The 14530-nt window shown below is 44.1% G+C and overlaps 1 protein-coding gene across 1 annotated transcript in view; it reads left to right on the forward strand.

Moving 5' to 3' along the window:
- LOC102387626 (NACHT, LRR and PYD domains-containing protein 3-like) overlaps window positions 1–14530 on the forward strand; it is a 49871-nt gene that overhangs the window by 9652 nt on the left and 25689 nt on the right. Inside the window, exon 2 of the mRNA XM_025215116.1 lies at window positions 4708–4832. Coding sequence (XP_025070901.1) covers window positions 4708–4832 — 125 coding nt within the window. The remainder of the gene's footprint in view (window positions 1–4707; window positions 4833–14530) is intronic.

A 14530-nucleotide genomic window follows, 5' to 3' on the forward strand; every position in this document is an offset into this window, starting at 1 on the left:
CCTGTTCAGCCTCAGCAAGAGGAGGCTGAGGGGGGACCTGGTGGCTGCCTACAAGCTCACCAAGGGGGATCAACAGCAAATAGGCAGAGCTCTTTTCTCCCCAGCACCACCTGGGGTGACGAGGAACAATGGTAATAAGCTGATGGAGAATAGGTTTAGGTTGGAGATCAGAAGGCAATATTTTACAGTTAGGGTGGCCAAAATCTGGAACCAACTTCCCAGGGAAGTCCTCACCCCTACCTTGGGCAAATTCAAGAGGAGGTTGGACGATCACCTGTCTGGGGTCTTGTGAATCCAGCATTTGTTCCTGCCTGTGGCAGGGGGCAGGCTAGATGATCTGTTCAGGTCCCTCCTGACCCTAGCTACTATGATACTATGATAACCCCTGCTTATAGCGATGGTTGCTGGGATTCTGATTCTGTGTGCTCGTTTCCTGCATTTATATTTTGGGAATCTTGCATGTCACACTCTTGAAAAATGTGTGAGCAGGCCATTGCCAACTGCCGGTAATATAACTGGGGAAGGGCGCAACTGAGGCAGCAGCCCCAGGAGCTGTCTTTGTTGCAGGGGGAGCAATGCAAAAGCAGCCATTGCTGCGGTGGCGGCACAGTTCACATGGAAAGAGCTGGCACAACCCTGGGCACCAAGAGGCTGCCTTGGGCACAGAGCTGTGCTGCTAGGTCTCTGTCACCTGTCTAGGGACCAGCGACCTCCCTTGGAAAACCCACACCAGTGGGATTTCAGACAGGAACTGAGCTTCAATTACTGATCTTTGCTCAGCCTGTTTAACCAGGCAGCAGTAGAGAAACCAAAGCCAACTTCAGCTTGCTCCAACTTGCCTGCAGTCTTTATTAGGATCTAGTATTTTTTTTATCAAAGTGCAGTTCTGGTGATTTTTTTGTGAAAACAATTTGACAAGCTTTTCAATTTTTTTAATGAAAAATGCTTGATCCAAAATTAAAAAGCTGCCATTTAATTTCATAGGGCTATTCTTAAAAAAAAAAAAAAAAGTTTGAAAACGAGAGCCCAGACAAAACTTTCAATTTGAAATGAGATGAAAGCATTCACTTAAAATATTTATTTGAAAGATCAAAATGTTTTGTTGGGTTCTTAATGGAATTGTTTCATTTAATTCTTTTTTTTACTCAAAACAGGACTTTTTGATCAAATAGGTAAATAGATAGTTTGGTGTAAGCTTTTAGGCTACTGTTTTGTTGAAACAAGTTCTTTGGTTCCCCCTGTAGGTGAAGTGGGAGAATGGAGAGTTTGTTTGTATCTGCAAATAGGTCTAATTTGCCGAGAGCCCAGGAGTCCCATACAGGAACTCTTGGAGCCCTTTTAAAAGGGGAATGTGTCAAAAATACAATAGCTGGTGTATTCTAATTGTTATGTGTGAAGGAGCTGAGAACAATTCAAATGTAGCAGAACTGTTACAACTTGAACCCTCAGTGAAGGAATATTAAAGTTGGAGCATGTTTTGCAACATTTGATTCATTTCTGCTTCTTCATACATAATAATTACAACATACTAACCACTGGTCCCCTCTTGAAAGGTTCCTCTTTTGAAAGGGCTTCAAGCATTAGTACTTCCATACCTGAAGAGTGCCCCAGGCTGCGCCATCCAAAGTTTTGTTGTGCCCCACGTTCACAAACAGTGCTAAACTAAACTTGCTATGTAGTTGTAGATGGGCAAAAGTGGGTGGCATGTTTGTGACTTCATGGGAGCTATTCAGTGGAGAAAATGGGCTTCACCAGTAGCTTAATTAAGGGTGCATGTATGACCTGGGCAATAGCCCCAGATACTGCTTTTGTGGAGATGTTGGGGGGAAGGAGGAGTGCAAAAATAGCCACTGCCACCAACAGCACCACAGCAGCTAGTACTGCCCTAAGTGTTGCCCCTCCCCAGGACGCAAAACTGCCTTGTTTTACCTCTCGGCCTCATCTGCCTGGAAGTTAGCAGCCCCAGATTTGGTAATCAAGTGCAAAATCAACTGTAGGGTTTTTGTTAAAATCTAATTGTTTTCATTCTTGACTAAGAATAGGTTTTACTGAGGGTCATGATGGGATCTGTTATTCTTGGACTTTCCTTATCTTGGTTGATTGGTGGCAGTGCACCTCTTAGAAGCTGGCAACTGAAGGCCATGCAGCAGCAAACTGGATGAAGACAACATTAGCAGGCTATGGTAAATCCCCAGCAGAGGGAATTATTCTGAACTTATTTGCTTTAGCTGGTTCCAGATTTCTGGGCTGGTTCATGGACTTCTGCTGTGAGCCAGAAGGGTGGTTCTTTGGGTCCATCCTATCTGGTTGGTTAGTTTGGCCAGTTTGTTTTTACTGTAAACAACATAAAAAAGGACCAGTCATATTGTCAAGTTACCACAGCTCTGCTTGTGACAGGGGAAGATAAATAGCTCTAACAGTGATCAGGATACATAATAAATATTTTAATTGCCTACAGCATCTGCATATGTACCAAAAATTGGGACCATTTGGCTTTTAAAGACCAGACTACAGCCTGCCTACAATTGGGACCTATTTTGCATGCCTAAACACAGAATTAAGTGACAGCTACAATTCCCTTAATGATTAACCCTTTGATGCAAAATTAAGGTACCTTTACAGTCCCCTTAATTATCACCACCCAGCCAGAAAAGAAGCAACAGACGCATCTATTATTTAACCTTTTATTGCCATATGCCAAAAGCATAAGAACAAACATTTATGTCAATGCTTATCTAGCTGCCCACAACCGCACAAGAGGTGGTCATCATTTTACAGGAGGGGGTAAACGTCGTTAATGATCTGCCCATGGTGTTTAAGCTCAGGGCTCTGGGTGACATCAACTTCCTTGTCATGGGATGGTGTGTTATTGTAGCAGGTTGGCGCTGACTTCATTTCTTTCTATTTAGTACCTCTGCTTTCTGCAAGTCCATTTATAGCATCTGACAAAGTAGCCTGTAGCCACTGAAAGCTCATGCCTTTCTGAATGAGTTAGTCTATTAGGTGCCACCCTGTCCTGCCTTCTGCCTAATTCTAGACTAGCGTGGCTAACTACCTCTCTCTGTTACTAATGTGTTTAAGCTGTTCACATCTTTCTTGACGTGTGGGGCCCACCACTGGACACAGTACTCCAGGTAAGGCCTCATCATTGCCAAACAGAGTGCAAGAATCACTTCCTTCCATTTGCAAGTGACACTCCCAGTATGCTGCTGGCTGTTTTTGCAACAAGAGCATACTGTTGGCTCATATTCAGCTTCTGGTCTACTGTAACCTCCAGGTCGTTCTCTGCAGTATTTCAGGGTACTGCAGCATAGCCAATCATTTCCTAATCTGTATTTGTGGAATAACCAGTGTAAATCTCTTCCATCTAAAATTTCTGTCTGAGCTGCAAATCATAGGGCATTTTTACATGTGCTCTGGGGCGTGGCAGCACTGGGCGCTTTAATTAGTGAGCCATGCTAATTAAAAGCACCCCTGTCGTGTATCAGCATTCCCACACTGAAAAAATGGTGGCGGGGCACTTTGACTTAAAGCTCATCAAACGTGTTTGCTTTCAATGCGCCCTGCCACCATTTTTTCAGCATGGGGACACTGATGTATATGATGTGGAAGGCTGCTGGAGCGCATCAATTTCTGTCTTTGAGTTTCTGCGCTTGATTAATCAAGTCTGCTCCAATGTGCTGATTTCTAGCAGGTTGGAGCAGGCTCCCCATGTGCCTGTAGAAGCCCATAGTGAGCATATAAAGAAGTAAATCTTGAAAAGTAGCTGAGGACTCTACTTCCTGCTAGCTGGGAAATTTTAGCCTCTCACATAAGGCTGCCTTCTGGCCAATCTAAGCTATGGGTTTAGGCAGATGAAATTAAGTATCTGGACCTTTCTAAAATCAGTCTTGATAATGTGAGCATTGACCTAGACACAAAGTTGTTAATCACATGGCTGGGCACCTGGAACAACTTGCCATGCAAAGGGGCAGCGGCAACTTCTGGTTGCTGCCACCACCAGTACAGTTGCATGGCTGCAGCAACAGGTGTTTCTTTTCTGTCCCCACTCCCACCCCCAACCCCCCAGTCAACACCCTGGGCATCTGCTTCAGTCTCCCTGCCCTGGTTCCACCACTGGCAGGACACCTCAGCCCCTCCTCAGAGGACATACATCTCTGTCACCCTTTCACTTCTCTGGGTGGGCAAAAGATATAGTCTGAAAACGGAACCCACTCTCATTGTTTCCTGGCATTACTCACTGATTTGAGATGCCCATTATTAAATCTTTATTAGTGTTTTCCAAATCCTGATATGAGATGCATAAAATATTCTGCATGCTCTCAATATAGAAACAAATGATTTCTGAATATTTATAGCTGGATAGCTTTATCCCTGGTACAGCAGTTCTGCAATGGTTTTAAAGTTCATAAGACATTAAGCGCAACTAGTGCATATTAACTGCCCTGCCCCTAGCAGCGATCGTGTTGATTGATGTGGTGTGTTGTTGTTAATCTAATAACAGTTTAATCACATTCTGGGTCCTTAATTTTAGGTTGTGAATTCCATTAGGCAGCAGATTCCCTAAAAGTTGAGCATTGTAACACCTTATGTAGCAGGTTCTTAGCATGAGAACCCTATCCTTGAAATCTCTGGATGATTGTTTCCCACCTGAAGTTGAAATATTTTTTTAAAAGAGGGACCTATTCAATTTGTACCCATTTATAGATCCTGTACAGCCACCCCAAGCAGAGGTTTCATCACTGGCCTGCAATGTGGACAGGAGAACAGCTTGCCTTATACCGGAAGAAGAATTTCTCAGTGTACTTTTTGCAGGTTTTGCTGCGAGTCAGGTGAGAACACAGCTGTGAGGTTATACTATCCTCAGTTGCCTATTTGTCATTCTGGAGCAAATGATAACAGTGGAGTTATCAATGTGAACAGGGAATAACTGAGAGCAACATGTGACTCATGGCATAGACATCAAAGGCCTACAAGATGTGTCCAAAGCAAATTTATCAGAAAGGAACTTATTAGCTATTTGTTCCATGTAACTTGTGATAGGCCCGGCATGAGGCAAGTGAGCACCAGCAAGAGAAGAACTGAAGATTCCTTTTAAAAACTCTCTACTATTTTGGTAGGAGTTTGATAGTGGAATATTATTTTTATTCTTTGTTTTGTTAAGAACATAAGAATGTCAGAAGTGCCATTTTGGGTCAGATCAATGGTCCATCTAGCCCAGTATTCTGTATCCAACAGTGAAAGAAATGGATGCTATAGAGGGAGAGCATTAAACCAGATATCTCTAGAGGTGGTCTATCCCCTATTCAGTATCTTCCCTGGCATTCCCCGTTATTAGTTTAGAGATGCCAGAGGAACTATCTCCAACCATTCTGTTCAGTTGCCATTAATAGAGCTATCATCCACAAATTCATCCAGTTGCTTTTTGAACCTGGCTATGCTGTCTGCCTTCCCAACCTCCTGTGTCAATCAGTTTCAGAAGTTAACTACATGTTGCTTGAAAAAGTACTTTCTTTTGTTTGTTTTAAACCTGTCATGTACTAATTTCAGCAGGTGTCCCTTAGTTCTAGTATTCTGAGACTTGGTGAACAACACTTCTCTGTTCACTTGGTCCACATCCTTCATGATTTTATAGACCTCTTATCATAGCCCCCTCAGGCTTCTCCTTTTCAAACAGAAGAGTCCTAGCCGTTTTAGTCTCTCTTTGTATGGCACCACTATCTTCTGGGAAGGCGGGGGTGGTGAAGACAGATGCAGGGAGGGGATAGCTGCCAATGTCAGAGGGAGGGAAGAAGTAGAGGAGAGAAGAGGAGTTTATTTTATCTCTGGTAAACAGCCTCTGACAAAAGGGAGGAGAGGGAAGGGAGAGAGATTATCTTAGGTAAGCAGTACCTGCTTAGGGACAGGGGAAGGAGAAAGAGAGTGAGAGAGTAAATAGCACCTGGTGTAGGTCCAGGGAGAGGAGAGGGAGAGAGGAAGGAGGGCTGTGAAGGGGATCCACAGCATGGCACAGGACAGAAAAAGGAGTACGCGAGGCTGAGCTAGTTGCTGCTGATCTGTGCTGTGGGCCATATCCAGTCATTTCAGGGATCAGATCTGGTCTGCGGTCCATAGCTTAAGCACTACTGTAATAGAAGATGCATCCACATCTTCTAGATTGTTTTGAAAATCTCCTGGGTATTCATGATCTCACTGCCTATGAAGTTACCTCACTTCAGAGGCTCCTGTAAGAGAGAAGAGGCGACCAGGAAAAGCGAAAGCAGCAAGAGGAGAAGATGGGATGTGGCATTGAGGGAAGAAGGATGGTTGGATAGGGTAAAGCAGAAACCTTGGCAGGAGTAAAAGATGTCTTAAGCAGGGGAAGCTGTAGAGCGGTGGTTCTCAACCTTTTTGGACTCAAGGCACCCCTTTATAGACTCAAGGCACACCTTGGAAAATGCCAGGGCTTCATTTTCTCTCATTTTTGACTACAGAAAAATGATAGTGCAATTCTTCTGTCTGGAAGAACTCAGAAAGATCATAGCAGGTCAGAATGTTTTTGACAGTATGGATTCCTATTTGAAAATTCTGGGTTTTTCCTGTGAGTGCTGTGTGCATGCCTAACAGGGCTAACATTGCTGTCCTGTGTGCATGCCTAACAGGGCTAACATTGCTTGGCATCCCAAGGTACTCTTGAAAGGATCTCAAGGCATCTCAGGGTGTTGTGGCATGATGGTTGAGAATCACTGCTGTGAATGTACAGGGAATGTAGACCCATGGGGTACCCTGGGGCGGGAGGAGACCAGTGTAGAAGAAAAGGAGGTTTGTGAATGTCTCAGGAAGGAGAGTATAATAAATCTACCACCACTGGAGAAGACTTAAACCCAGGTCCCAGTTGGAAGTAGTCTGAGAGCAGGCTGAGTCATCCTCAGCTACAGAAAGAGGGCCCTGCTTGTACAAGACCTTATAAGCTCAAAGCAGATAGCAGCATGCTGCCCAAACAGCAGACTGCCTTGCTCTGCCTTTAGCTTACTTGGATCTTCTTTGCAATCCTGCCTCTAGCTTCTGACCTTAGCTTCTGACTTCATCTCTCCACTCCTGGCATTGGTTCCTGACCTGGCTTGCCTCTGGACTCCACTTGCCTCATGACTTGGTTCCTGACCTCAGCTTCTGGACCTTGTCCTTGCTACCCACATGACCTACCCTGACTGCCAACATCCCAGTCACTTAAAAAGAAAGGAAAAACTTTGAGGAAGGAATTCGAGGTGAGTCACTGTCAGAAAGCACAAGGCCAGGGAGAAGGTGTTGGAACAAGCTGGCAAAGCAAAGAGCAACAAGCCTCACACCTGGCTAGGGCACAGCCAGAAGTCCTATGGCTTTAGTGAATTAAGAGATTTGGCTGCCAACAATTATAATGTGTAGTGCACATGCAACTGAGGACTAAATTGAGAAGAACTTGTCCTCTAGAAATTGCTGTTCCAAGGAGCAGTTGATTAGGTTTGTATTTTTGTCAAAAAATTAATGACATTTTAATCTAATTTTTAATACTAAGTTTTAAAGAAAACACTGAAGTGTTAAATTATTTCTACCTGCTGCTAATGGCACTTCATAGTTGTTATGGTCAGAAGGGACCTCAATAGATCATTGAGTCCGACCTCCTGCCCTGGGCAGTTAAGAGCGCTGGGGTCAGATGACCCCAGCCAGGTGCTTGTCCAGTCTCCTCTCAAAGACCTCCAGGGTAGGGGAGAGCACCACCTCCCTTGGAAGCCCATTCCAGATTCTGGCAGCCCTCACCATAAAGTTCTTCCTGATGTCCAACCTAAATCTGGTCTCTGTCAGTTTGTGGCTGTTCCTGGTTATTCCAATGGGGTGCCCTGGTAAACAGCATCTCTTATTTCTTGCTCCCCTCCTCTCCTTCCTCCCTGATTGAATTTGTAAACAGCTACAAGATCCACTCTCAGCCTTCTCTTGTGAAGGCTGAAGAGATCCAGGTCCCTCCATCTCTCCTCGTAGGGGCTTACCTGCAGGCCCCTAACCATATGAGTGACCCTCGTCTGGACCCTCTCAAGGTTCTCTACAACCCTCTTAAAGTGTGGCAGCCAGAACTGGATGCAGTACTTCAACTGTGGCTTGACCAATGCTGCATAGAGGGGAAGCATCACCTCCCTGGACCTGTTCGTGATGCACCTGCTAATGCATGATAGAGTGCAGTTAGCTTTACTGATTTTTTTGTCACATTGACGGCTCAGATTCAGCTTGGAGTCAACTATGACTCCAAGATCCCTTTCTGCTGCTGTGTTGCTGAGAAGGTCATCCCCTAGCCTATAGATGTGTTGGTGATTCCTTCTCCCTAGATGCAGCACTTTGCACTTGTCTTTGTTGAACTGTATCCTATTGTTTTGAAAATAACATAAAATTGTGCTTCTTTTAATCCCTTCCAAGTGAAAATGACTTCAACGTTTTTCAGGAAAATACTTTTGATGCTCAGTTGAGCAGTTCCCATTTCAACCAGTAGAGACAGTGGGCACGACTCCATTACTGTGCACTCATTTTAGTACTTGTATTAGCAAGTACTAAATAAATGCGCAGTAACCAGAGTTACTACACAATAGTGCCAATTTGGATAACACCAGTGAACGTTTTTTAGGTGACGCTACTGTGCAGTAGCCTAATACTGCACAGTAGCATATTAGCACTGTCCTTGGTGTGATGCACTACTATGCAGTATTTTTTGGCTACTGCACAGTCAGCATCTAGTGTGCATGCACCCAGTGATGCAAAAATGAAATAAATGGCTCTGTGGATGTGTGGAAAACAGCAGACGTGATATATCTTGTCTTTAGCAAGGCTTTTGATACGGTCTCCCACAGCATTCTTGCAAGCAAGCTGAGGAAGCATGGGTTGGATGAGCGGACTGTAAGATGGATAGAAAGCTGGCTGGATTGTCGGCCTCAACAGGTAGTAATCAATGCTTCGATGTCTAGTTGGTAGCCAGTATCAAGTGGAGTGCCCCAGGGGTCAGTCCTGGAGCCAGTTTTGTTCAACATCTTCATTAATGTTTTGGAAGATGGGATGGATTGCACCCTCAGCAAGGTTGTGGATGATGCCAAGCTGATGGGTGTAGTACATACATTAGAAGGTAGAACTAGGATGCAGGGTGACCTTGACAAATTGGAGGATTGGGCCAAAAGGAATCTCATGAGGTTCAACAAGGATGAGTGCAAAGTCCTGCACTTAGGAGGGAACAGTCCCATGCACCAGTACAGGCTGGGGGGCTGTCTGGCTGGGCAGCAGCTCTGCAGAAAAGGACCTGGGGATTACAGTGGACAATAAGATGGATATGAGTCAGCAGTGTGCTCTTCCCCAAGACCATTCTGAGAAGGATTCTGCTGCTGTACTGGGAGAAAAAGAGAAAAGTAAAATGATCCAATCAAATGTTCATTTACTGTAAATATTTCCCAGAGTGCCAGCAAACCAGGTATACCTGGTTGATGCAGTTTGCCTCCCATTGGCCTTTGGAGTTAAAGGAAAGATGCACTGAGGGTAAGCCTACCAATGAGTTGAGGCCGGGCCTTTGTTTTTGCATCTTCATTTTTATACCCACCAGATTAATTGGTGTATAATAAATGAGCCATTCTATCAACCTGATTGTGGATGCAACTAAGAAATGCCAGAATCCAAGTTTACACCTTGAACTTCATTTACTGAAGCAATTTGTTCCTGCAGGAAAGAAGCATCTCTCTTGCAAATTTGGCCTGTAACATATCTAGAATGCATTTGAGAGTGTAGTGTTAATATATTAACATATATTATCTGCTGTTAATATATTAATATCTGAAAGCGGGGAAATAATAACTGAAGTAGAAAAAAACTGCAATAACAAGGATTGTTGAGATCTTTGGGGAGATCTAATCAAGTCCAGTGAATGAGCAACTGCATGAATTTCATTTGCCAACGCTGATAATCGGCATTACTTTGCATTGAAAGGAAAACATTAAAGTACTTCTATTGGTGCAGGTTTTAAACATAGCTGTATCAACTTGGGAAAAGGACCTGTGTTCTGTCATTGGTCACTAAGTTAAAATCTAAATTCAGTGTATTAACTCCAACAGACGCTGGTCTTCCTTTTACATTACTGCCTTGATGCTGGTGGGGGTTTCAGGGCAGCAAGGGGCTCTTTGATCTCACATACTGTCATACACAGTAGCATAGCCAAGACATAATGTGGCCCACCCATCTCTTTCTGCCCTTCCCTCTTTTGTTACTTTCAGCAACCTGAAAGGAAATCTTGCCATTGAGGATCTTGGGGACATAAGATGAAAAGCCAAAATCTGAGCTCCTTAGCACTGGAATGCACCCAGCACTTCATCCTCATGTACTCAAGCTTCCATATTGGCACTTACTACCATAGTTTCCAAGTGCCTCTTTCCTCTAGGTTGAAACACAGTCTCTCCCTTACATCCTGCCCTGCCCCTGCTGAAGTGCCCAGACAAAATGCTGGCTCCTTCTGTCTTCCTCCAAAACCATGTAACAGGCACATTTGTATTTTTTAATCAGTGAAAGCTGAGATTCTTCTGTAATAAGTCTCCTGGAGGTGTGGGTTATAAGCAGGACACCAAATGTTGCGATTCCCTTAATAAAATAATGTGAGATGAATACCACTGATTCCTGCCACTGTCAGAATGATCTGTAAGTGCTCAGCTTCTCTGCACATCAGAACTTGCTTATTTAAATGCTTTGCTTTCAGCCTCCAAAACTCGAGCACTTTCTAAACATCTGTACATGGCACGTATGTGACACAAGTTGGCAAGTTTCATAGTTTGTTTCAGAGCTGATAAATCTCTGTAGAATTTGTTCTTCTCTGTTGTAATGGAAGCCCTTATTTCTTAGCTAATTTGTAGGTATGTTTTATTAAGCAGTGGCACAGCAGAGAAGCTTATGTCAGACAAAGAAAAGCAGTATTCTTAAAAAAGAAACAGGAAAGGGGTGGAGAAGAAGGCCCAGAGAGAGGGCGGGGGGAGGGGAATGGGCTGGGATTGCACTGAAAATTACATTACTTGAATTTCATCCTGTAGTGGTGATTCACTTGCTCTGAGAGGAAGAAAAATAGTTTGTAACAAACTGGACCAGCTCTCCCATGCTGCACGGTGAGCTTATCATGCATAATATTTTACTTGATTTAGTGCATTTTAAATTCGGGTTTTTATATCTAATAGGCAGTCAAGTTTGTGGTATGTAAAAGTCAAGAGGTATGTAGAAACAAGGCCATGGTAGGGGGCCGTGCCAGCTGTCTGAGTTCTCTGGTTCCTTCAGGAGCAGAGCTGACGTGATTCCAGGTTTGTGTTCTTCTCTACTTTGTATATACATACATGGTAGGGGCGTGTAAAGTGGGCCCCATTCGATTTGGATTCGGATTCAGCCTGAATCAGGGACAGTGATTCGATTTGTTGATTCAGATCACTGTCCCTGATTCGATTCAGCCAAATCCGATCTGAAGCTTCAATGCTGATTTGGACAATCAGCGATTTGGACATAGCTGCAGTTTTAAAAGTTTTTCCTACATACCTTGTAGTAGCAGACACGGCTCGTGAACGCTGCGATTTTGGGGCGCATGGGTTGCCCACAGGAACATGGGATGGGGGGCTCCATGTGCTCAGCAGTGAACCCAGAAGTACTTCTGGGTCCACCAGGGAGCTGGGGGGGGTGTGCAGAGGGGCCCCCCAGTGCGCTCCCCAGCAGAACCAGGAATGGACTGGAACTGCTTCTGGCCCGCTTCCGGGTCTGCTGCCAAGCATGCTGGGGGACCCCCTGTGCTTCTGTGGGACAATCCATGCGCCCCAGCATTGCAGCCTTCACAAGCCATCTGCTACCTAGAGGTATGTAGAAAAAACATTTAAAGCTGTCTCTGTGTCCAAATCTTTCTGAATCTGCGAATCGATTTGGAGGGTTCCAATTTGATTCAGAGACATTAAAGGGTCCTCTGATTCAATTCGGATTCGGAGATTCAGCTACCGAATTGGGGTGAATCTCCACCGAATTGAATCGGGGACTGAAGCTTCACATTGCATCTCTCCACTCTTCCACCATTTCCCATCCTAACTCCTTCATGAGCGTAGGAGTGATGTGGAGGCCAGGTGCGAGTGGCTGCACTTCCAATCTACTCTCTGCCCATCAGTACTGTGAGGGAGAGGAAACGTTATTTCTGGGAGGTGAGGGCAAAGAAAGTTGTTCCTAACACTACGTAGAAAAGAAGATGACTGGAGAAAAAGTGTGTGAGACTGCAAACTAATGAAGTCATAAATCACGTTGGCCACTTTGCTGAGGGGCTGTTCTCCTTTCCTGAAGCCTCAGTCTGAACAAAAGCTTCTTTACCAGGAAATGCACCCTGCTTTCATAAAAAAGCAGGAGACTAACAGTTAAATGGAGTATACAACACTGATCTCATGCAATGGAATTTTTACAGGAGATGCACATTTTAAAAGTTAGTAGCAAGGTCTGTATGAAATGATTTAGCAGTTTGTACTATGCATCTTTAGTTCTGGTTTTTGATTGGACAGCAATGTATTCAAACAAGATAAGACAGGATATAAAAAAATGCCATTGATACTCAAACGTGTTAAGGCAGAGCTTATGCTTTTGTGTATATGGTTGAGATTCCAAGCTGATCCTGGGAGCTAAATGAACTGATGATGATGTTATAGCAGGAGTCGCAGCACTAGTGGAGTGTGTGCATGAAACGGGGACCAGGACAGCCTAGAATTTTGTTCTGGGAGGCTCACGCCACGATGCACGCTTTCATTCTGAAGGATTTTGTGATGAGGGCACTGTGACACCCACATTGTGCTTGCTATCTGCCTCTGGCTCTGATTAGAGTTATGACTCTGATAGAGTTATGAGATAAAAGACTTACTCCCTAGGAAATGAGTGTTGGTATTTGGCAGAGATTCAAGGGAGACAGGATTGCCCAGCCTGCTGCTTGACCCATTTATTCTAGCATGGGTATAGAAATAAAGCAAGTTACACTTTGAATGTGTCCAAGGCTCCACAGAATGAGGTCTGGTCAAGGCCAAAGTCTTTTCTCAGTATGGTCACTCCCAAAGCAGAGTAAGAAACAACTGTTATATAGTAGCTCCTGCAAAACCACATATAAAGGCCCCTGCACTCTTGTATGTAGTCATTCAGCCATTAATTTCTCATGGGTGTTATTACTCCCTGGGGAGGTGAAGTAAACTTGTGGGCATGATACAAAATGAATTGAAATGAAGCCTTAAGGATTATCTGGATGCCTTAACGATTTGTGCTGATCTTTCACATCTGACCCTTCTGGAGCTCATCAGGACTGGACTGTGGCCTGTTTGCTGTTCAGTTTGATGGCCCTGGAGGGGACAAAGGCTATTGGACAAAGGCTATAGGCAGTTGTTAATCCTCTGAAATGAATACAGTCTGTTCCCCCCCCACACCCCTGTGTTGTTACTGATGCTTGATTGAATGTGTCAGCACATCAGAAATAATTCACTAACATGGAAAGCTCCACAGATTGCCACACACAACTATTTTTTTAAATCTGGATGCTTGTGGCAAAACATAATTTGTTTTATGATTTTTACCTATTGCTTAAGATGACTAATTTCCATTTGTAGAGCAGTAACAACACTGGATGACAAGTTATTTACTGCCTGTCAGAATGTAAAACAGGTATGAAACATCCAGGGCTGGAAAATCATTTGTCCTAATCCTTCAGTGAAAATCCACAGAGCTGGATCTGTCTATAAGAACCAGGGAAGGGTCAGAACAATTTACTGCCCAAACAGGGCCTTTCATGTTATGGGACATTGCGGGTTCTGAATTGTTGGAATCTACTCTGATGTTTATTAATTAGCGTATTTATGGCAAAGACATGGCTCATATCCTGCTTGCTTTACCCTCATAAATAGTTTCCTGGGCTGCAATAAGATCACCAAACCAAGCAAAGGATTGGTAGACTAGACTGACTCCTGTAAAAGTCCCTGCTGCAGGTTGGGAAAGCCAACCCTTTTGTGAGATCAGCATTGTAGAAGAACTTGCTGTCATTCTTGTTGACCCCTTTGGAGCTGCTTTTTTCCACTTCAGCCTGCAGGGATTTGTCCTTCTGAACCCACCTCATGGAAATGGCTGGGCATTAATATTAGTTTAAATGCTGTAGGGTCCCTGGTATTTTCAAAGTTGAAGCACTTCATCTGAGATAAGTGGAGACTATATTGTGCACATACACTTAAATGAGAAGTTGTGTTGGCCTTATTAATTTACTTATTTTAGCAGTGGTTTCGAGAATTAGTTTTAAAAAGGCTGGACCAAGAGTAGCATTTGGAGGAAGCTAAACCCTCGACTGTTGCTCTTAAGTTCTGACCCATCTTTTAGTCCCAGTGGAATTGCAATGGTTGTAGTGGACTCCTCTCTGGAGCATGTTCTACATTACATCTCTAGGCAGGTTTTCATAGATTCATAGATGTTAGGGCCGGAAGGGACCTCAATAGATCATCGAGTCCGACCCCCTGCATAGGCAGGAAAGAGT

This window comes from Alligator sinensis, unplaced genomic scaffold (genome assembly GCF_000455745.1).
Source record: "Alligator sinensis unplaced genomic scaffold, ASM45574v1 scaffold973_1, whole genome shotgun sequence".
Lineage (NCBI taxonomy): Eukaryota > Metazoa > Chordata > Crocodylia > Alligatoridae > Alligator > Alligator sinensis.